The sequence below is a fragment of the Spermophilus citellus genome, assembly GCF_964194105.1.
Source record: "Spermophilus citellus genome assembly, chromosome: 17".
In the NCBI taxonomy this organism is placed as follows: domain Eukaryota; kingdom Metazoa; phylum Chordata; class Mammalia; order Rodentia; family Sciuridae; genus Spermophilus; species Spermophilus citellus.
The window spans coordinates 39,743,829-39,768,873 of NC_138199.1; the positions used below are offsets into that span (position 1 = coordinate 39,743,829).

A 25,045-nucleotide genomic window follows, 5' to 3' on the forward strand; every position below is an offset into this window, starting at 1 on the left:
ATAAGTCTTAATTTTGGAAAGAGCAGCTTTACTTTTTATATTAAGACACAATGGGGCCTGGGGCTGGGGCTCAGTAGTAGAGCACTTGCCTAGCATGTGTGAGGCACTGGGTTTGATTCTCAGCATCACATATAAATAAATGAATAAAATGAAGGTCCATCAACAACTAAAGAAAATATTTTAAAAAAAGAAAAAAAAAAAAGAAACAATATTTGTGACTAGAAGTGGAATTGCCATTTGACCTAACTATTCTACTCTTTGGTATTTATCCAAAAGAACTGAAATCAGCATTCTATAGCAATACATGCATTCCAATATTTAAAGCAGTGCAGTTCACACTAGCCAAGTCATGGAACCAGGCTCAGTGTTGGTCAAGAGATGAACAGATTAAAAAAAAGAAGAAGAAGCATATATACACAATTAGACTTAATGATAAAGAAAAATGAAATCATATAATTTGTGGATAAATGGTTGGAACTCAAGAAAATCTTGCTAAATGACATAAGCCAGAACAAGAAAGTCAGGGGTTGAACGTTTTCCCTCATATGCAGAAGCTAGAGAGAGAGAAATAATGAGAATTTAAAAAAGGGATCTCGAAGAAGATGGCCGCTGCGTAAGGGGGTAGCTGAAGTGCTGAGCCTGGTGCTCAGAACAGCGGCGTTAATAGAGACTTCGCCCAGCTTGTTAGAGCGCCTTTCACCATTAATCTGTAGTGGACCACCCAGCCAAGCAGCAGAAAAAACAAAGAGATTGAAAAAGAGACGCTTGGCTCCCGGACGCTTTCCTGCTCAAAACCGCGGGCGCTTTGCGCCCATCTGCTTCCTCTTTCACTTCGCTCCCGGCAGAGAAGCTGAAGGGGCAATCAGCAGTGGATTGTAAGTACCTGAGGCAAAGAAAGCTCAGTACACCCCGCCCCTTTTTTTTTTTTTTTTTTTGAATATTGTCTATACAGGGAGAGTTAGTGGATTGGAATTGTTGGCGGGGCTGTAGTTTCGGGGCCGAAAATCCACTCCGCGGGAGCCGCCATTTGCTTTCTGCACGCTGTCTTGATGGCCCTGTCTACATAGTCCAGCTGCTGCAGCTAGAGACTGGAACTGGGCTGCGTGCCGAACCCTGTCCTCCGAAGGCTGGACCACGGCCTCAAGTGCCTTGGTCGCCTGTTCCCTGCTGCACCTTGGGGCATAGCCTGCTCTGGGGTCATTCGGCATCCCTCTGCAAGGGGACAGGCGCGGCGGCAGCCGCTTGGGCCCCCTGCGCGGCAGCCGCTTGGGCCCCCCGCGGCGGTGCTGCTAAGGTCGCAGACAAGCGTGACGCCAAAGAGCGCGGACCAGAGGTGGAGGCGACGGCAGCAGGATTTCAGTTCTAGAAAACTGGACTGCAAACAGAAGCAGCAGTTTGTATAACCCCAAGATCTTGCTTATGCCAGGAAACTGTAAGTGTAACATGAATATCATTGAGGAGGTCTAACATGACGGCAGACGCAGAGGGATCAAGTCTCTGACCTCTTCAACTGCGAGGGCATAGGGAGATGTAAATTATCTAAAGCCTATTTGCTCAGGATTACTAGACAATGCTGAGCTGACGTGGAGCTAGGGCGCACACTTTGGGCCCCTCAGAAAACACACACTGAGCACGAATTGGCTGCATTTAAGCCCCGGATCGCCTGCTTCTCGTGACTCAGCACTAACGATCCTGCTGAAATAACTAGTCGGCCCACCTGATCTCACAGAGGTAAAAGCCAACTGAGCACCATAGCCAGACCCAGGGAATCAGGAGTGAAGTGGGACCAGCAGCACAGAATCCCCGGCTACCGCTCCCACCAGGGCTGACAACAGAGGTCCCTTGCACCAGCTACCAGGGGAGTTGCTACCTAAGGGCAAACAAATTTGCTGGGGGTCCTCAGCTCCAAGACCTACAAACTTAGGGTCCGAGGGAGGCAAACAGAAAGGGTGTGCCCAGGCATCAGTGAAAACAGGGCTCCCAGGAGCAGCAGACCCGGCGTGTAGCTAGTATTGTGGTGAGCGTCACAGGTGAGCGGGGCCTGGCTTGAGGAACCACAAGAGAAGGACCTAGACACTCAGGACTGGAGACTCGCACAGTCTGGGAAGAAGAGCTGAGGCACAGTGATTGGTTCCCACCTATCACGAGGAGAAGCCTGGCCCAGTGGGCATAGCTCCACCTACTGGAAGAGAAGTTAATCGAGCTCTATGACTGCATTTATTATTATTACTATTTTTTTTTTAATGATTATTATTAGGAATTTTTTTTTTATTCTCACTTTTTGTAGTTGATGTTGTTGTTGTTCTTTAACTTTCTTATTAATGGTTTCAATTTTTTTAATTCTTTTTATTCTATTATTATTATTATTTTTTAAACTCCAATTTCCATTTTTCTATTATCATTATAATTCTTTTTTTGTTTGTTTTAAAATTTTTATTTTTTCGTTTTTTCTTTCTTTCTTTTCACTTTCTTTTCTTTTGTCTTTTCATTTCTTTTCAATTTTCTTATTCCCCCTCTCTTAAATTCCACCTGCCTACACTCACTCTATTTAGTAACTTCTTCCCTTCCCTTCTAATACCTCTCCTCCCAAGCATCAAATAAATTTATAAGAGTAAACAGTAACTCAGCAGTCAAACAGAACAAGAAGTATCATGAGCATAAAAAAGCAAGGAAGAAAAGGAGTACAAACAATGAAAGACAGCCTAAATATTCAGGAGGACCTGGAGTCATCAGAAAAATGGCCATATAAAGAACTCAAGGAACACCTTAGACAGATGGAAAGGAACCTTAAAGAGCACATTGAAAAGGAATTACATAAACAGATAAAAGAAGAAGTTAAGCATCTTTATCAGGAGATAGAGATTATAAAAAAAAATCAAACAATAATTCTAGAAATGAAGGAAACGATAAACCAAATTAAAAACTCAATCGAGAGTATCACTAACAGAGTGGAGCAAGTAGAAGCCAGAACGTCAGATAATGAAGACAAAATATATCATCTTGAAAAGAGTCTAGCCAACTCAGATAGACTGGTAAAAAATCACGAGAAAAACATCCAAGAGATTTGGGATAATTTAAAAAAATCAAACTTACGAGTCATCGGGATAGAGGAAGGCACAGAGATTCATGCCAAGGGAATGAGTAACGTGCTGAAGGAAATAATCACAGAAAACTTCCCAGAAATAAAAAAGGAAACAGATATACAAATTGTAGATGCATATAGGACACCAAGCACACAAAATCACAGTAGACCAACGCCAAGACACATTGTTATGAAGCTATCCAATATACAGAACAAAGAGATAATATTAAAAGCTACAAGAGAAAAGAGGCAGATTACATTTAGGGGTAAACCAATAAGGTTGACAACGGATTTTTCATCACAGACGCTGAAAGCGAGAAGATCCTGGAACAACGTATTTCAAACACTGAAAGACAATGGATGCCAACCAAGAATTCTGTATCCAGCAAAATTAAGCTTCAGATACGACAACGAGATAAAAATCTTTCATGACAAACAAAAGCTAAAAGAATTTGTAGCCAGAAAACCAGCATTGCAAGGCGTCTTGAGCAAAACTCTACACGAGGAAAAAATGGAAAACGATAACCAAAACCATCAGCGGGAAGTGCCTCGGTAAAGACAGAGGACGGGGGGAAAGCTAACCATGGAGAAACAATCTAAATTAGGGGAAAAAAAAGAGATAAATAATCAAACATGGCAGGAAGTACTAACCATATATCAATAGTAACTCTAAACGTTAATGGCTTAAACTCTCCAATAAAGCCACATAGGCTGGTAACATGGATTAAAAAAACAAATCCAACAATATGCTGCCTCCAGGAGACACATCTGATTGGAAAAGACATACACAGGCTCAAGGTAAAAGGTTGGGAAAAAATATACCATGCACACGCTCCTCGTAAGCAAGCAGGGGTGGCCATTCTCATATCGAATAAAATCGACTTCAAGACTAAGTTAATCAAAAGGGATAAGGAAGGACATTATATACTGTTAAAAGGAACCATTGACCAACAAGACATAACAATTATCAATATTTATGCACCAAATAATGGCGCTGCGACGTTCATAAAACAAACTCTCCTCAAGTTCAAGAATCAAATAGACGACAACACAATAATCATGGGTGACTTCAACACACCTCTCTCACCATTGGACAGATCCTCCAAACAAAAGTTGAATAAAGAAACTATTGACCTCAATATCACAATCAATAACCTAGACTTAACTGACATATATAGAATATATCAACCATCATCAAGTGGATATACTTTTTTCTCAGCAGCACATGGAACCTTCTCAAAAATAGATCATATATTATGCCATAGGGCAACCCTCAGTAAATATAAAGGGGTTGAGATAATACCATGCACTTTATCAGATCATAATGGAATGAAACTGGAAATCAATGATAAAAGAAGGAAGGAAAAATCCTACATCACATGGACAATGAACAATACGTTACTGAATGATCAATGGGTTACAGAAGACATAAAGGAGGAAATCAAAAAATTCTTAGAGATAAATGAAAATATAGACACAACATATCGGAATCTATGGGACACAATGAAAGCAGTTTTGAGAGGGAAATTCATCGCCTGGAGGTCATTCCTCAAAAAAAGGAAAAACCAACAAATAAATGAGCTCACACTTCATCTCAAAGCCCTAGAAAAGGAAGAGCAAAACAACAGCAAATGTAGCAGAAGGCAAGAAAAATTAATTAAAATCAGAGCAGAAATCAATGAAATTGAAACAAAAGAAACTATTGAAAAAATTAACAAAACAAAAAGTTGGTTCTTTGAAAAAATAAATAAGATCAACAGACCCCTAGCCATACTAACAAAGAGAAGAAGAGAGAGAACTCAAATTACTAACATACGGGATGAAAAAGGCAATATTACAACAGACGCTTCAGAAATACAGAAAACAATTAGAAATTATTTTGAAAACCTATATTCCAATAAAATAGAAGATAGTGAAGACATCGATAAATTCCTTAAGTCATATGATTTGCCCAGACTGAGTCAGGAGGAAACTCACAACTTAAACAGACCAATATCAATAGACGAAATAGAAGAAGCAATCAAAAGACTTCCTACCAAGAAAAGCCCAGGACCGGATGGGTATACAGCGGAGTTCTACAAAACCTTTAAAGAAGAATTAATACCAATACTTTTCAAATTATTTCAGGAAATAGAAAAAGAGGGAGCTCTTCCAAATTCATTCTATGAGGCCAACATCACCCTGATTCCGAAACCAGACAAAGACACCTCAAAGAAAGAAAACTACAGACCAATATCTCTAATGAACCTAGATGCAAAAATCCTCAATAAAATTCTGGCGAATCGGATACAAAGGCACATCAAAAAAATTGTGCACCATGATCAAGTAGGATTCATCCCTGGGATGCAAGGATGGTTCAATATACGGAAATCAATAAATGTTATTCACCACATCAATAGACTTAAAGATAAGAACCATATGATCATCTCGATAGATGCAGAAAAAGCATTTGACAAAGTACAGCATCCCTTTATGTTCAAAACATTAGAAAAACTAGGGATAACAGGAACTTACCTTGACATTGTAAAAGCTATCTATGCTAAGCCTCAGGCTAGCATCATTCTGAATGGATAAAAATTGAAGGCATTCCCTCTAAAATCTGGAACAAGACAGGGATGCCCCCTATCACCACTTCTATTCAATATAGTTCTCGAAACACTGGCCAGAGCAATTAGACAGACGAAAGAAATTAAAGGCATAAAAATAGGAAAAGAAGAACTTAAATTATCACTATTTGCAGATGACATGATTCTATACCTAGAAGACCCAAAAGGGTCTACAAAGAAACTACTAGAACTAATAAATGAATTCAGCAAAGTGGCAGGATATAAAATCAACACACATAAATCAAAGGCATTTCTGTATATCAGCGACAAAACTTCTGAAATGGAAATGATGAAAAACACTCCATTCACAATATCCTCAAAAAAAATAAAATACTTGTGAATCAACCTAACAAAAGAGGTGAAAGACCTATACAATGAAAACTACAGAACCCTAAAGAAAGAAATAGAAGAGGATCTTAGAAGATGGAAAAATATACCTTGTTCATGGATAGGCAGAACTAACATCATCAAAATGGCGATATTACCAAAAGTTCTCTATAGGTTCAATGCAATGTCAATCAAAATCCCAATGGCATTTCTTGTAGAAATAGAGAAAGCTATCATGAAATTCATATGGAAAAATAAAAGTCCCAGAATAGCAAAAACAATTCTAAGCAGGAAGTGTGAATCAGGTGGTATAGCGATACCAGATTTCAAACTATATTACAGAGCAGTAGTAATAAAAACAGCATGGTACTGGTACCAGATCAGGTGGGTGGACCAATGGTACAGAATAGAGGACACAGAGACTAATCCACAAAGCTACAACTATCTTATATTTGATAAAGGAGCTAAAAACATGCAATGGAGAAAGGATAGCATCTTCAACAAATGGTGTTGGGAAAACTGGAAATCCATATGCAACTAAATGAAACTGAATCCCCTACTCTCGCCATGCACAAAAGTCAACTCAAAGTGGATAAAGGAGCTAGATATCAAATTAGAGACTCTCCGTCTGATAGAAGAAAAAGTTGGCTCCGATCTGCAGATTGTGGGGACGGGCTCAAAATTCCTTAACAGGACACCCATAGCACAAGAGTTAATAACAAGAATCAACAAATGGGACTTTCTTAAACTGAAAAGTTTTTTCTCAGCAAGAGAAACAATAAGAGAGGTAAATAGGGAGCCCACATCATGGGAACAAATTTTTACTCCTCACACTTCAGATAGAGCCCTAATATCCAGAGTATACAAAGAACTCAAAAAATTAGACAATAAGAAAACAAACAACCCAATCAACAAATGGGCCAAGGACATGAACAAACACTTCACAGAGGAGGACATACAATCAATCAACAAGTACATGAAAAAATGCTCACCATCTCTAGCAGTCAAGGAAATGCAAATCAAAACCACCCTAAGATACCACCTCACCCCAGTAAGATTGGCAGCCATGACGAAGTCAAACAACAACGAGTGCTGGCGAGGATGTGGGGAAAAGGGTACTCTTGTACACTGCTGGTGGGACTGCAAACGGGTGCGGCCAATTTGGAAAGCAGTTTGGAGATTCCTGGGAAAGCTGGGAATGGAACCACCATTTGACCCAGCTATTGCCCTTCTCGGACTATTTCCTGAAGACCTTAAAAGAGCACACTACAGGGATACTGCCACATCGATGTTCATAGCAGCACAATTCACAATTGCCAGACTGTGGAATCAACCCAGATGCCCTTCAATAGATGAATGGATAAAAAAAATGTGGCATTTATACACCATGGAGTATTACGCAGCACTAAAAAATGACAAAACCACGGAATTTGCAGGGAAATGGATGGCACTAGAGCAGATTATTCTTAGTGAAGGTAGCCAATCCCTAAAAAACAAATACCAAATGTCTTCTTTGATATAATGAGAGCAACTAAGAACAGAACAGGGAGGAAGAGCATGAAGAAAAGTTTAACATTAAACAGAGACATGAGGCGGGAGGGAAAGGGAAAAAAAAAAGGGAAATCACATGGAAATGGAGGGAGACCCTCATTGTTTTACAAAATTATATATAAGAGGTTATGAGGGGAATGGGATAACAAACATGGAGGGAAATGAATTACAGTAGATGGGGTAGAGAGAGAAGATGGGAGGGGAGGGGAGGGGGGATAGTAGAGGATAGGAAAGGTAGCAGAATACAACAGTCACTAATATGGCAGTATGTAAAAATGTGATGTGTAACCGATGTGATTCTGCTATCTGTATTTGGGGTAAAAATGGGAGTTCATAACCCACTTGATTCTAATGTATGAAATATGATTTGTCAAGAGCTTTGTAATGTTGTGAACATCCAATAAAAAAATAAAAAATAAAAAAGGGATCTCATGAAAATAGAAGGGAAATTAGCAGAGGAAGGTCGGGGATGAAGGAGGAAGGGAGGGAAAGGAGAAGAACTTGGGAGTAAATTCAACCAAATTATGTTATATGCACATATCACTGTACTACTATGAATCCTGCTTTTATGGGTAATTCTAATGCACCAATGAAAAAAAAGTGCATGTAAATAAATAGAAGGAAGACTCAAAGAGTAGAGGAAGGGGAATAGGAAGGAAAGGGGAAGCACTGGCAGATGAATTGGAGCAAATTATGTGCACATATGAATAAGTCACAGTGAACCCCACTATTCTATATAGTTATTATGCACTAATTAAAATATTTTAAAAAGAAAGAAGTTTGTAACATTTACATAAGGGCTTGGTAGAGTTACATGAGATCTAAGCCCAGTTTTAGTTAAAAGTTAAACTTGTGCTTTTGGATTCTGCACAAGGTAGACAAGGATTCCATGATATTTTCAGAGCTTTAGTAAGTCCCCAGTGCATATTAGATACTCAGTGAATATATGTGCAATGAACTAAGTTGCTACTTTTCCATTCTCTGCAAATAATTCCCACCCATTGAGTCTTACAATGGCAGTACTTTGAAGTTGATGATGTGTTTCATATATATAAAAAACTAAAAATAAAGCAGAAGTTATCTCAAAGCTAATGAAACCTAAAAAGTCTCATTATCAGCTGTATGATAGTGAAATGAATCTCATGTGATGATTAGTCTTTTGTGTGTTTGTGAGTTTTTCCAGGATGGTGTTCATAGTATTTTTTCTATGTCAATACAATCTGAGATCCTTTGTGACTGGTGTGTTTCCCTGACCACAGATAAAATTAGTGTTCATTTTGTGACATCTATCCTTATTTCTTCTCATTGTGAAATAATATTACATTGTATGGAATATCACATCTAGTCATCATTTGAAAGACATTTAGTTTGTTTATAAGTTTGGACTCTGGCTTACACTTATATGAACATTAGTGTACAAGTTTTTATATGGATATATGTTTTTAGTTCTCTTGGGTTGACTATTTGGTTACAAACTTTTTCAGTTGTGTGCTTTCCCCTCTTAGGTAATGATGTTGAAAACTTTTCATGTGTTTATTTGCCATTTGTTTATCTTTGTCCTTTTTAAAATTTGAGTTTGTCTTTTCAACATTGAATTGTAATAGTTTTTTTATATTCTGAAAGCAAGTCACTTATGAGATATATGATTTGCAAAAGTGTTTCCCCATTTTGTCTTTTCACTTTCTTAATTTTGTCTTTTGAAACACAAAAGTTTTAGTTTTGAAGTCTGCGCTTATTTATTCTTTTACCTCTATTAGTTTTGTTGTTAGATATAAGAAATAATTGTCAGGTCATGAAGATTTATTTATTTTTTCTAAGAGTTTAATCATTTTAGTTTAATATTTATGTCTTTTATTCATTTCAAATTAATTTTATATTAGGTAAGGGTTCAACTTCATTTGCATGTAGATATCCAGTTGTCCAAGCATCATTTGTTGAATGGAATATCCTTTCACCAATAACTTACCTTGGTTCCTTTATCAAAAGTCACTTCATTGTAAATGTAGGTACCTGGGTATTTTAAAAAAAATCTGAAGTTTTTATTTGGCCAACAAATAAGGTAGAGTGTCTTGGAGAGTAGTTAAACCTTCCTTTTTGAAAGGGGCTCAACCTACCTCTCCATTAGGACCAACTTTCTGGGAGGGTACCATGTAAATTTGTATCATTCTCATGTGCCTTCTTAATTACAACTTTGTTTATGGACTATTCTTCATTTCATGTGCCCTTCTTGAATTTTCTCTTTGTTTAAATTGGGAAACCCAAATATTTTTAACACCCAGCTCTCTCTTATCTAGTTCAATGACATTGTAAGCATGTTAGAATTAGTCCTATTCTTACAGAGGTTACATCTTTCCTCCCCCTTCACTTGTTTTCAAAGTTTAGTTGGAGGCAAAGGTTAATCTTTATTGGAGTCATGCTTATAAAGTTGGGATAGTGCTGAGTGGCTGATGTTCTGCTGATCCCAGCTATAAAATATTGTTTCAGTGAGCAGAAAAACAATTTGTTTTCATTCTAATACACTATAATTCTTGAGGTCCACTGACTTTCTAAAAACATGGACTCAGAAAAAGTGGAATAAATCATAAACTGTTTTCTCTTATAATCCTTTAGTATTAATAAAAAACTACACTTAATAGCATTAAGTAATGGTTGAAGTAGTTACCAGAATTGATTGAGAGTTAGATTATGTTGACTTCTGAAGAGCTAGTTATGGGATTAGATATCTCTAATGTGATGTCACCATTCATGGATATTTGGTTTTGTTTTTCCTGATGGAAAGTAAAAAGGAATTTAATTTCTCTAACTCTGCTAATTTCAGTGGAATATACACTCATTTATAATTTTGTATCAATACTATTAGTTTACTCATTGGGAGCCAAATCCATTATGTAAATACTACACAATAAATATTAGAGAATATGTATTAGGTTGTGTTGTCTTTGTATAACTTTCAGTGTCTTTTTCCTCTGTATACTACTAGAACAGGCAGTCACTGAATATAGTAATATCACAGTTACTCACAGATCAGTTTTCCAGAAACCCAAACCATCACAAACATTCCTTTAAACCATATGCAGATAATTTTTTTGAACAAGACAAAAGGTTTTGTTTTATATGACATATAGGCTTTCTCTAAGAGTCATTTTCTTCTTTGTAAATTCATTGTCTTCTTTAACAAATAAAAATTAGAAATTGTATGACAGTTTAGGGAACCCAGCTGAAAACTGTACTCTAGTGGAAATGATAGGAAAGTGGGCTTCTTCAATGCTTGGGAGTATAGGAATAGTAGCATAGTTAGAATGATGCCATGTTTCTTGAAGGGCTTTCTGAATTTAGGGAAGCATGTAATATATACTAAAGAAGGATTTCTATTAAAAATGGCTTTAAATTAAGATCTGTAATTTAGCCAAGCCTACTATTTGGATATTTGAAAAAAATTCTTTAAAGAGTACTGTTTTGTTAATACCTTATAAATATGCTTTGATTAGTTTCAGTGCATTTTTAAATTTGTTCAGACCTTTATTTAGTAATTGCTGTCAGATAATGTTCAAGAAAGGGGAGACTCAGAGTTGAACAGAAGGGACACAAATCCTTGACTTTATGTATCCCTCTGATCAAGTTACCAGAAGATAGAAAATGAATCAACAATAAATATATGTCATGCAACAATCTACTCTTATTACTGACTGGTAGTGGAAGTAGAAAGAATGAAATTAATGCTTAATGTAGATACATAATATTTTATGGTTCCCCAACATTTAAAAAAATGTTTTTGATTGTTGATGGACCACTATTTATTTATATTTGCTTATATGCAGTGCTGAGGATCAAACCCAGTGTCACACATGTGCAAGGCAAGTGCTCTACCACTGAGCCACAACCCCAGCACCTCCCCAATATTTTTTATGAGATACCCTTTGGGGGTTGCTTGTCCTCATTGTCCCCCTACCTTTGTATCTGTCCTTTTTTTTATTGGTTGTTCACAACATTACAAAGCTCTTGACGTATCATATTTCATACATTAGAATCAAGTGGGTTATGAACTCCCATTTTTACCCCAAATACAGATTGCAGAATCACATTGGTTACACATCCACATTTTTACATACTGCCATATTAGTGACTGTTGTATTCTGCTACCTTTCCTATCCTCTACTATCTGTCCTTTTTTTTTTTTTTTCACAACCTGGTATCATTTCTCTTTGGTGTATTTTGATAGTCTTATTTTTCTTTTGCCCTTAACTTCCAGAACCCATTCTTAGCTTTCTCGTTCCTTTCCTAAATTTTTTCATTGATTGATGAAGAACGTGGGAACTTTTGAGGGGTCTCTCTCTAAACTTTATTTTCTTGTTCAGGAATAACAGTATAAATGCCCAGTTATTGCAAAAGAATAATTAACAGTTTTCCCAGATTTGTTTCTCTAATGGGATAGAGTCAATCCCAAAAGGAAACTAAGTAGAGGAAAAATGCACCTCATTTAGCTTTTAAAGTAATGACTAGTATTATGGGGATTTATGAGACTTGAAAAAAATATAAGCATTTAATTTTCTGTTTTTCTAGTACCAACATATGATACATCAACATTTAAATTACTAAGAAATTTCTCAATACTGCCATTTGAAATTCTCAGGTTGTTATCCTTGCCCTGGGCCAAATATGAATCCTATTGCTCTTGGGAGTCGCTGGCTTGCTTATGCAGAAAACAAGGTAAGACATGGCCCATGTTTGGGTAATATGTAGTAGACCAAATGTTTTAAGAATTTTCTGTATTATATATGCCCTGTTGGTGATTAACAATAACAAATATTTATTTTGATTGTGCAATCAATAATTGGGCTCTTTTAACAATTCATACATGTTTGAAATTGTCATTAAACCAAGACTCAGTACAATCCTTATTTTTTAGGCTTATTTCTATTTAAAGAGCTTTACCATATTAATAAAACACAGCATTGAGATTCCCGTAGTAGTAGTGAAAAGATAGCCATTTCTGTAAAGCTAGAAGTCAGGAGATGCCCTGTTTCCATTATAACATTATTATATTGGAAAGTACCAACATTGTTATATTGGAAACAGGGCATAGAACAATTTAATTGACCTTAGACATCCACAACTAGATCTAAACAAGGGTGCAGCCATTTGCTTTAGTAATTAAATCACACAGGCTCATATTTTATTGAATTTTCCAGTTATTTATCAAGTTTACTTACCAAACTTTCATAGTAAAGGAAGATATTAACTTATAGAGTAAGTTTTATTTATGTACAATTCAAGACAAAACAACTCTAAATTTTACATAAGAAAATGTAATATCTTTTGTCATTTAGCACCCTGCATGTGAATATAGAATAAAACCTAAAAAATATTACAGACTTAAAAAGAAGATTAGTATTTTTGTTGGTTGTGTGATGAAAAATTTTCTATAGTATACATGTTATAAATTATATATTATATATGTTACAAAACATTATTAAGTAGCTACTGATAAAATCAAGATGTAGTGAGTAAAGTAAAAGACGGAAGTCACAGAACTAGTAAATCTCTTCCCTCTGGAATGACTGGGTTTTGCTTTGTCACTCAGTCTAGGCTTGAACTCCTAGGCTCAAGTGATCATGCCACTTCAAATCTCCCAAATGCTTGGCATACAGGCATGTTCTCCTAGGCTCAGCTTTAGTCATTTTTTAAACTAGCATGATTATTATTTTGGGTTCAAATGACAAAAGTGAGTCACTGAAAAAGGACAGGTGTGTAGCATGTGTCTCCAGATGTGGTGTGTGCTATGAAAGTACCAAACATTACTTCAGTAGTCTTCTGGCCAGAACTTCATAATCTGAATATAATCAAGAGAAAATATCAGACAAATTCAAAATAATCACTCCTTAAAATTTTTAAAATCATGATCACTTAGTGCACAAATTCAATGTACACCTTGACAAAACTACCATCCTTAATCATTTTGAGTTTCAAATAGTCCCAGAGTTGGACAGTGGGAGTGCCTTCAGGCTTGTTCCTATGAAATTATGACATATACTCCTAGTTTTTAAAAATTTGTTTACTTAATGGCATAAGAATATGTCCAAATTCATATTGTACTTACCCTTCCTCAGCCTTGGAATCTGTTTCTGGCTCTCCTGATTCTTTTTAATGGGCAATATTACTTAGAGAATAAACTTTTTCTAGTAGATATGTTTGTTGTTACTGGGCTGTCTTTGCTTCTAGGCATTTTCCATGGATGAGTTAGCAAATATGCATGTGTGTGTGTGTGTGTGTGTGTGTGTGTGTGTGTGTATGTACAAATACATGCGTATTCACATATGTGATTTAGAAATCCCAAGTTCACATTGATATTTGCACTTGGTTCTTTCTGGCATTCTCCATTTTATGTTTATATGTTCCTTCTTTAGCTTGGTAGACTTGTGGTGACTTCAGCACATTTATTAATTCTATGATATAAAAAATAATTATGTATTCCTTGCCTACACCACTATAAAAGTTAAGCCAAATAAGAGAAGTTCATGGAATTTTTACTTAATTATGCCTGCTGCCTTTGCTGCCTAAAACTGAAGGTGTACAAATAACTATTTTCATTAATCTTTCTTTCATTCCTCTCTTTTTTCCTGCCTTCATTTTGGTTATGGTATTTTTTGAAATATAGGTGGGTACATTTTTCTTTTTTTATTTATGTGCTCATATATTTAAAAAAAATTTAGTTGTACATGGACACAATATTTTTATTTACTTATTTTTATGTGGTGCTCAGGATCAAACCCAGGACCTCACACATGCAAGGCAAGTGCTCTACCACTGAGCTACAACCCCAGCCCCTATGTGCTCATGTATTTTAATACATGTTATATATATTAATTTATATTTCCCTTTCTTTCACAAAAGTGAATGTAGTAGTATATATGCTCTTTGGCATACTAATTTTAACCTAACAATATTTTCTAGAAATTAATCCACTTGAATGTTTGAATTCTACAGGGAATTCTCACTGATCTTTAATTTTGTTTAATCAAGATACAATTGTACTTTTCAGGCCAAAAGTTTTAGATAAAAATTTATTTGTAGAAATGCTGAGTTGTAATCAAATTGAAAAAGTAAGAATGTTGCTTATTTTTACATATTTGTCCCCAAATATTTTAATTACCAGAAGCAGGAAACAGAGAATAGCCTTTCCAAAATATTGCCTTTCTATGTTCATGCAGTAGGAGGCAGCAGAGGTATAATTTTCACAATTCTTTGAATGTGTATTTGTGGATGAATTAAGAAGTGAGAGAGATTCCTTTTATGAGTTAAAATAATCATTTAAAGATTTTTTTAATTTTACTATTTACATTTGCTAACCACTCACCTTGAAATCTATTCAGTGTAGCAAATCATTGCCTAAGCATGATGTTGCATATCAGATATATAAAGGTGTTCCATTCTGTTATAGGAATATTTTTAGAGGAATTTTAAAAAAGTAATGTGAGTTTTTCTGGGACTGTCACTTAGAGCTAGATCACTTGCCTGGCATGTATGAAGCCCTGGGATCAATCCCCAGCACTGCCCCCTCCCACCCACCTGCAAATGTGAATGATGAAGCAAAATTGTGAATAAAGAATAAAATGATTACATGTTAATCATCATCAAACATCGTGGTTTTAAGCGATGCAAAGCATTTTTAGGTTTAGATATTTAGTGAATTCCAAAGGCTTTCAAAAACTTTTATTACTATGCAGTATTGTTGTAATACTCTACTATTATCAGTTTATTTTTTTAATTAAACATACAAAACTGGCTGATTTTTTTTTTGTTAAATATGGCAAGTATAGGACAAGTGAAAATTTAATCCAGGTTTATTGCTTCACATTTTAGAGATTCATACATATCAAAGTAGCGATTCACTTTGAAAATTGGCAGGTTGATTTGTTTATGTCAGGCACGGATGAGGGCATGTCTTTTTTATCCTAATGGTAAAAGCAGTAGGCTCTCTGAAGTGGACCGCTAGTGTATGTGTCATAGTTGATTTATGTACAATTTGTGCTGCTTTTCCACTGACACAATTGAAAATGCAAATATAGCAAAAATCTTTTGTTTATTTTTTATGTTTCCTTTTATAATCTTTGTGGAGAAATTAAGAGGACAAAACATGCAATTTGCTAGCATGTCAAATATTTAATGTTAGGAAGTCATGTCTAAATCCTTTGATTATGTTTTTGAGATTTATTTGTAGAAAAGCTGCCAGACTCCAAATCCTACCATTTCAGAGTTTATGAATTCTTAAAGACTATTCCTCTTGTAATTAAAACCGTAGTTGAGCATGAAACTGCCTGAGTGGCACCAGTAGATTATAAAAAGGGGAAAAGTGTCTCAGCAGGGCTTTTAGCTGTTTTGTCTGAAATACATTCATGCAAACATTCCCACCCACCATCATCATTATGCTCAGTAAATAAGCTCTACCTAATAGCCTTAAACAGCTTCATAGAACTTTTTCTCTCTTTTTCCCCCCAGTTGATTCGATGTCATCAGTCCCGTGGTGGAGCCTGTGGAGACAACATTCAGTCTTATACTGCCACAGTCATTAGTGCTGCTAAAGTGAGTACCTCAGTCTTCTCTAGGAGTAGTGATTATGTGGAGTAATTATCAGGTTTGCTTCTGAAGTGTATTGGCATTGTCCCTTCCATTTTCATTCACATGTGTGGAATAAATTGAAAGAAGTAAATCAGAATTTTTTTTCTTTTTCGCTCATGAGAATTGATGATTAAATAATTTGGTATTTGATCTTGAAAGGTAAATAAATTTTTTGTTCTAATGATTCTAGGGTTTGTCCTTATCCAATTTAAAATCTTAAAATCTGTTAACTGGATTAAAGTCTGGTAACTAATTAATACCACATTTGAAAGAAGCTTTACATGTTTTAAATAGTGACTTCTGCATTCTATGTCTGCTATTTGTATCCTTCTACCTACACTGATTTCCCTGTGTATCTTTGAACATTTTTGAGGTTTTCTTAAATACATAAAAAGAATATAATTCCTTATGAAAACTTGAGGCAATCCTCTGGCACATTCAAAGGTTCTTTCATGTTAAGAGCTATCCCCTTCACGTATGTCAAATGAGTACTTTTTTGTGTGTTGGAGGGTCAATTTTGATGATGCATGGTAAGCTTTATGCTGATTATAAGATATTCTAATAACCACTATCCTTTTGAATTGTGAAGTAGACAACAAAACAGTTCTAATAATAGGGATGACACAGTTAATCTAAATGACAGCATGTAATAGAAAGCACAACTATTCAGAAAAGAACAACAGTGTAAAATAAACCACAGGGAGGGAATCAAAGGTCACACTGTTTTATGTAAAACAAATACAAAAATACTTCAAGATTGATCACAAATGCTAGCATGTTGTGTTTAGAATGTGTTCCTTGGTTTGATGAGAGAAACATTACATACTTTTTACTCAGAAGGGAAATAATGAATGAGTCCTTACACTTATAGCATTATGTGTTTGTATTTCAAAAATGTTTTGAAGAATGCTCACTTTTCTTCATCCATTTGCAAAAATAATGGTGGCTATTTCAAAGAGTAACCTAAGTTCGCATAGTTAAGCAAGTTATTCCATATTATTCTGTTAGTTTGTAACACATAACGCTGAAGTCTGTGTTAGATTCTTCAGACATATCTGTCTCGCTCACTTGGATCAGGATAGCTTATTATATTAGCATTTTGAGTAATTTTCTGTTATAAAGGGGAGGACAACTTTTTGGATTTTGTTTGCTATTATTATGTGTTTGTGTGTTTACAAAAAAGAAAAGTGACCTGCTTTGCTCAGTGTTTTCCCTGTGGGTATACTGGATAGAGGTTATGATTAATATGATTTGAAAATAACAGTGTTGGGAACTGTGAGGTACTGTGTTAGGTCTTCTACATGTAGACTGTAAGAATTTATATCTTAAAACAACACATTAATCTAGTCAATTTCCAATAGGTCATGGGTTGATGAGAATTCATTATTAACTTTATTTAGCAATGTTTACTTTGAATAAAGTAATAATTTATTTTAATTGTTTTTGCCTGATGTTAGTGTTGATTCATGTTGATGGTTATAAATTTACAAAATAAAGGAAAAAATACAGCCATAAACGCTAAAGCCCTCCATTTCCTGATAATCATGTGTGTCTATGTATGTCTGTAAATGCACATTTAATTTTTAGAATTGTTTTCCTTACAGTTGTGTATTGTACCCTAATCTGGTAGCTTATAGTTATACCTAACTCAGTTGTCATTAATATTTTTGGAAAATTTTTTTCATATCCATATAATATTTGTTTACTTTGTATTCGAGTCAGAGAACATGGATATTTTAAAATTTCCTTAAAAATATTGTCAAATTATTTTGCTGAAACTCCTACACAGAGTGATCCTTCATTTTACTTTCACAATTTGAATGTTTTTATGTAGAAAATATTGGATAATTGGCATTCTCTAGGAAGATATGATATATTACTTGTTGGTAAATTGACCTTCGGAGGAATAAAATTGTTCTAGTTTTGCATAGCACCTACAGGGAAATGACTTCTTGGCATTCTAAATATATTCTTTGTTCTGTTGTTGCTACATTATGGGTTGTTGTGTGTTGACTTGTGAAAATCTATCATGTTGTTCAGTAATTACTGTGCTTTTCTGTTTTAGGGAACATAAAATCTATTTTTAAATTCTCACAAAGAGGTCTAGAAATCTTCTCTAGAGAATTTTATCTAAGATTTAAGAATAAACAATAACAATATTATAAAGACACTTCCAGAGAATAAGTGTCTTTTGCCTAATTTTGTTTTATGATGCCAGATTACCTTGATAAAGAAAATTGATAGCAGCATTATGAAGTGGGGGGGGGGAGGCACACATGAAATCTCAGCTGTCAGGAAGGCTGAGGCAGGAGAATCCCACGTTTGAGGCTAGTCTCAGCTATTTAGCAAGACCCTGTCTCGAAGTAAAAAATAAAAAGGGCTGAGATGGTGCTCAGTGGTAGAATTGCAGGAAAAAAGAAATAATATATAGGAAATTGTGTGAGTCACAATCAACTTGGAATCATTCCGTAATAAAAGGCTGGTTGATCACTCAGATGTGAGTATATTCTGCCACATTTAGCAGGACAGAATTATGTGATAATCTTAATAAATGAACAAAAAGTGTTGAACACATATTCCTTGATAAAATGTTTTAGAAAATAGAGATTGTTTCTGTTCTCTGGATTTCCATTTTCTCACTTTATCAAATTCACTTAGGTGCAATAAACCTCGTCATATTAATGTCTGTTCTTGATAAGTCTCATGTTTGCCTTTTGGGTCTGTTTCTGTTGCTTTCTCTGCTGGTTCTTATTCATGATGTTTGACTCCTTGTTTATCAGAATTTACTTCAAAAATTTTTGTAAAACTAATTTTGAGTTTGAGATGATAGTGAAGTTCTAGGACTTTGTCAGTTTTGGATCATTTTAATCCAGTTTTGGAAGTTGAGATTATTTTTATTATATAAACAAAGCTCACCTGAATGATTACCATGATTACTTTATCGAACACTAGAAGAGGTTCACTGTTTTGTTGTATATTTCTTAGTACCAACATAAAGCATGGAGAGACTCTCCAGGTAGACCCCCTTTGGCAGGCCTTTGATTCTAGGATAGGAGATCTTTATCTTGAAATTACTTCACTGTTAACTCATTTTCTTCACAAGAGTAATCATCACCCTTTTTCTCCTGTCCGATGACAACTTTTTCTGTGGCATCAAAAGGTTATTTACCTCTTTTATTACATAGAAGGATTATTCTGTGTTTAATTTTTTCTCTCATTTTATAATTGTGAGAATAAAATATATTAACTGCATATGCACTTGGAACTCCTTAGAGGCAGTGATCCTTTAAACATTTTCTGAATTTCCAAATAGCATGTAAAAATTAATCTTCATACTTTTAGATTTCTTACTCTTTGCTTTTTAAAACAGTTCATTTGACTTTCCTTATATATACCAATGAAGAATTTTCTATGGTAGTGATAAAGGAAAAATTTTAATATTAAAATTGTTCAATGAGATTACTTTGATATATTTATAAAATCTTGGTCCATATATTCTAGTTTCCTCATAACTGTCCTATTATGATGTTTTAAACCCTGTGTCATCAATTGATTTAATAAAAATGTCTCTGTTTTCTCTTGTTACGTGATAACTTCTTAATCACAATTAACAGTTTTATGAGTACAACACCATAAGCACTAATGGAGAGTGGGGAAAATGATATGGCATGGGAAAGGTTAACGATGACTAGTGACCCTTTGTTATATTTGTTTATGACAGAACAGAATATGTTCCATGCTAATTTGAATTACATATCATTATGGATTTTCTCACACTTGTGTGAGTTTTGTTCTGTGAGTACTCTTGTAAAGACTGATCAGGGATCTAGTGAACTTTTAAAAGTGGATATCTTGCATCATGAAGAGGCTCTACATTTGGCCAAATTAGAGTTCTCTATTCCTGATTGATTGATTGATTGATTGATTTGGTGCTGGGCATGCGAGGCAAGCACTCTACCAACTGAGCTATATCCCCAGCCCTAGAGTTCTCTATTCCTAATCTGTGCATAGCCTTCACCATTCTTGAATATATTTGAGGAAATTATCACATACACATACTTTAGCTACTGAAGTCAAGTGGAAAGACAATTTACTGTGAGGTGATTTTGATTTCTAAAGAAGGTATGTGAGAATTGTTAAATAACATGATATAGGTTAGTTCTGGAAACTAGTGCTGATAGATGTGCATTATTCTAATGTGGAAAACACATTTATCCTAAAAACAAAGGTCTTTACTAATGCAGAAAAAATTTAACACTCCTGCTTCCCCTTCTTCCCACCCTGTTGTTAATTAGTATGATAAATAGCTAAGTAAATAGCTAATGATACTGTCATATGACAACAAGAATTACAGATTAGATGACTGTTGAAATTTGGATTTAGGGGCTGGGGATGTGGCTCAAGCAGTAGTGCGCTCACCTGGCATGTGTGCGGCCCGGGTTCGATCCTCAGCACCACATACCAACAAAGATGTTGTGTCCGCTGAAAAACAAAAAAATAAATATAATTCTCTCTCTCTCTCAAAAATATATCTTTAAAAAAAAAAGAAAGAAATTTGGATTTAGATTTTTGTCCTCTAAAAGATGACTACATCAGTAGTCATAATTCTTTCAAAAAAATCAAGAACTCGTGTGATATGAGCCTTGAACTATGAAATATACTACTGCTTTTCCCCTTTGTACACCCTTCTCTTGTTTTCTTACGTGAACTTTTATCGTTACCTTGTGGTTTGCTTTGGTACATTACTTTCCACTTTTTATGTGCTCCAGTTCTTTTAGTTTTATTCCTATTCATTGGTATAAGAGCATGAAGTAATAGGCTCAGGGGCAATTGCAGAGATATACAACCAAAGACTTTAAAACTGAAAGGCATTCCTTTGATAAAGGGATAGCTACCTCTAAGTGGGAGCGTCTCCATTAGCATTAATGGAATGAGTACATCAGCTGAGGCATCTCAGAGGTTAATCAGGCTTCCTGGCCAGCTCTTGACATCAATACACTGTGGCGCCTGATTCTCTAGGTCCTTCAGAGGCTTACTTGACAACACTCTAACAGACTTTGTGTAAGTCATTTCTTGTGAATTATTGAAGCAAACGTTTGGTTGCTAATTGAGGAACACTAATGTGTTTCATAATCACTGCAGTTTGAGTTTTTAGCACTAAACAAAACAGTTACAATTGATTTGTGGTTTATTTATTGTTTTCATTCTGCTGTATGTTATATCTTTTTGCTTGAATTCAGCAGATGGCTTTGCTGCTCATTTTATTTAAGTATTTATTAGGAACACATTATTATGGTTCTTAGTTTTTCTTCTGCCTTTTTCCCCACAAGACATTTGTGTTTTATATTCATGAGCTGTGAGATCACAAGCAGTTATAAGTGGGAATAGAGTGCAAGGCAGTATAGGATAGGGTAATGGCTAAAACCACCCTCTGTAGACAAGTAGTCCTTGTTTTGAATTCTGGCTCTGTCATTGGTTAGCTGTTTAAGCTGCCATTTTACTTAAATGTCCTAGGGCAATTTTCTCTTCTATAAAATAAAGAAGTCTATCAAGGTAGTTTATGTTAAGAGCCTGTGGCAATCCCTAGTACATAGTGAAGGTGCTGTGGAATGTAGCTGCAGTCAAGTGAGGCATATACTACTTGCGTTTTATTGGAAAATTTCTTTGGGAAATTCTTTTCCTTTTTAAATTCTCATATAATTGTTGCTTAATCACATTTACACCTTCATAAACAAACTTCTTTGTGTACCATTTATAAATTATAATTTAAAAAATTTTGTGTATAATAATTTACAATTAAAATTTTAGCTATAGTTTATGCCTGAATATAGGTGACGATGTTTTTCCCATAATTATTTTAGAAGAGTTATCTCACTAAAGAATAGTTTAAAGTGTATTAATAAATTTCCTCACTACACAAGAATTGTGAAAATGTGCATATATTGTTTAGCATGAAGTTTTTGATTTCTCCTTATGATCTAGGCTGCCTATCCTGGTTCTGATTTTCAAGTATTTGTTATTTACCCTGTTTGTTTGTTTTGGCTTTCTTCCTTTCACATGGAAAAATAATCCTCTTTAAAACTATTTTTATTAATACATCTTATAATCAGAAGATATTTACATACTAGATAAAATATATATACATTGGCTTTAACTATTTGCTCTGATTGAAGTGGAATTAAAATGCAGTTATGAAACATATTAATTTATCTTTAATTGAAATAGTTGATTAGAAGTACTATGTTGAATTATTTTTTGTTACCAGATAGAAAAGAACCCTCTTAGATAATTTAAAATGATATTTCATTCATCTAGTAATGATGTGGAGACTATTTTCCACATCACAACTCTTGGCATAAAGTATATATATAACAGCACATTATAGGTTTATTTGAGAAGCATAGTCTCTTTTCACATAATTATTCTACCAGTAACTCAGTCTTTTTCATGGTAGAAAATAGATGTAAAATTAGATATGTAATATTTCCAGAAAAAAGAATATTACAATTTTTACTTCTTTTATGTCATGTATTTTAAGATGCATACAGTAAAACGGATGAATAAAAGAAATATTTCTATAAAATACAATTTATATGAAACAGATCTTCAATTATGATCATACTCATTTAGTTATGGCCTTATTCCCACTGTGCTGACTTTATTAGATGCCATTCCTTTCAAGTAATACTGATTTTCTAATGAATATTCAACATGGTGAAAGTCAGATGAAACATCTATGACAGTTTGCTGGTGCAAAACAGATTGTAATAGAATCAATAATTCAATATAAAATAGGATAATTAGTAAAGTTCATATTTCTATTTAGACTCCGTATGTTGATGTGTGGTTACATATTTTGCTTTTCATTGTATAGACACTGAAAAGTGGCCTGACAATGGTTGGGAAAGTGGTGACTCAGCTGACAGGCACACTGCCCTCAGGTGTGACAGAAGATGATATTACCATCCACAGTAACTCACGACGGAGTCCTTTGGTCCCAGGCATCATCACAGTCATTGACACTGAAACAGTTGGCGAGGGTCAGGTAAGAACTGTGGGTGTATGATATTTGTGCTACCTGCAGAGATAAGGGCTAAGATCAAGAACAGTCAAAAGATATTTTGCCTAGTAGATTAATAATTTGGAATTTTAGAAATTAAAATTACTTAGATCAGATGATTTTTTTCCAAGAAATGATAAGTAGGTAATGTATTAAACCCGTTCAAACATTATTAATGCATCAAACCTAACTATGAAGTTAAGGTTCCAGGAAATTCTCTTGACCTCTGTATCAAGACATTTGTTTGATAAAATAGTAATTTTGTATTTCATTACACTATTCTGTTCATAATACTTTTTTTTTTTACAATGCCATGTCACCCAAATCCTAAGATTAATATATTTCTTTCTAAAGGCATAGGTTTTCACATAAAACAGTTAGTAGGATTTTATGTATCTGGGGGAATTTTTAAAAAAAATTAAATAATGATGGTTACAAGTTACATAGTGAATAATATCAACATTTATAACATATTTCATTATAAATATAAAAAACAATACATGACATTTTATAATAGTGCTTGTTGTCAAATACTGTTATCTTCGGGTAAAACAGTTATTTTTAAAATCTAGGTTTAGAAACATTTAGAAAGGGTGATTGTAAACATCGAAACTAATTTATGCTTGCATCTTTATCTTGTTGGTAAGATGTTTCTGGCAAAATGTATGTATTCCTCTCCCTTATCCTCCACTATGTATTCATGAGCTGTTTCCTTTTGTATCATAGCCTTCACTTTGCAAATACATTTCTAAAAGGAAGTTAATTTTTTGTTCTAGTAGTTTGTGATCATTGCTATAACACATAATCTAAAACCAATTTCTGGAATAAGAGTAGAACTGCATTTGTGAAATAAATTTGTTTTGCTTTCATGTAAAATAGATATTATGTATACAGAAAAAAATGCTTAGAAACTGTGAGTCTTTAAAGTATTATCATTTAATATTCCATGGTCCTTTCAGAAAATCTATTTGCACTATATATGCAGGTACTCATGTTCTAGTTTCTGTTATAAGATTGCTTTCTAGTTCAAGAAAAAGTTAACTTTGCTGCAATTAAAATAAAAAATTTCTTGGAATTTTGGGATTATTAAATTTAGATGTTTATTTTTTTTTAAAAATCTGAACAATAGTAATTTTTTACCCCTTACACTTAACTTTATGGTTAACAAAATGTCATAGGCTTCTTTTTCTTCTTCTTCTTCTTTTTTTAATGAAGTGCTAGGAAACTTTACAGTTGACTATAATGACTTTCTGTGTGTGTGTGTGTGTGTGTGTGTGTGTGTGTGTGTGTGTTTTATCTGATGTGGATAGACACAGATGTTTTCTTTTTAAATTGGAATTATACATATAAACCTTTAATGTTTTGAGCATTAATGTAAAAAATTTTCCTTTCATTTTCTGATTCTTAATACCAAGGCCACTCACATATGTTAGGTAATAACAACTATTCAACATTTTCTATGATTCTAAGTCTGTTGAAGAGTGTTAAGTCTATAGTCATTTGAAAGTAATTTCTTTTTCTTCTTGTTATTCATTACCTTTTTGTGGGTGGGGATGTGGCTTAGTGGTAGAAAGCTCACCTAACTTGTACAAAAGCCCTGTGTTTGATCCATAGTACTACATAAAAAAAAAAAAAAAAAAAAAAAAAAGAAAAAAGAAAGAAAGAAAAAAAACAATAATGGTAACAACAAAAAACAAAATAAAAACTAGCAAACAAAATGTCCACCCCAAGTAAAAACAAAAAAAAAAAAAAAGAGTTCTCAGCTGAGTGTATTGGCCCAGGCCTCTAATTTCAGCTTCTTGG

General features: G+C 34.5%; 1 protein-coding gene across 6 annotated transcripts in view; it reads left to right on the top strand.

The window, feature by feature from the left end:
• The window catches only part of BCAS3 (BCAS3 microtubule associated cell migration factor), a 633,828-nt gene that overhangs the window by 166,179 nt on the left and 442,604 nt on the right, over nt 1–25,045 (top strand). For all 6 annotated transcript variants that reach the window (XM_081270282.1, XM_081270287.1, XM_081270285.1 and 3 more), the window contains exons 10-12: nt 12,197–12,273; nt 16,063–16,146; nt 23,057–23,227. In XM_081270282.1, the coding sequence (XP_081126408.1) occupies nt 12,197–12,273; nt 16,063–16,146; nt 23,057–23,227 (332 nt within the window). The remainder of the gene's footprint in view (nt 1–12,196; nt 12,274–16,062; nt 16,147–23,056; nt 23,228–25,045) is intronic.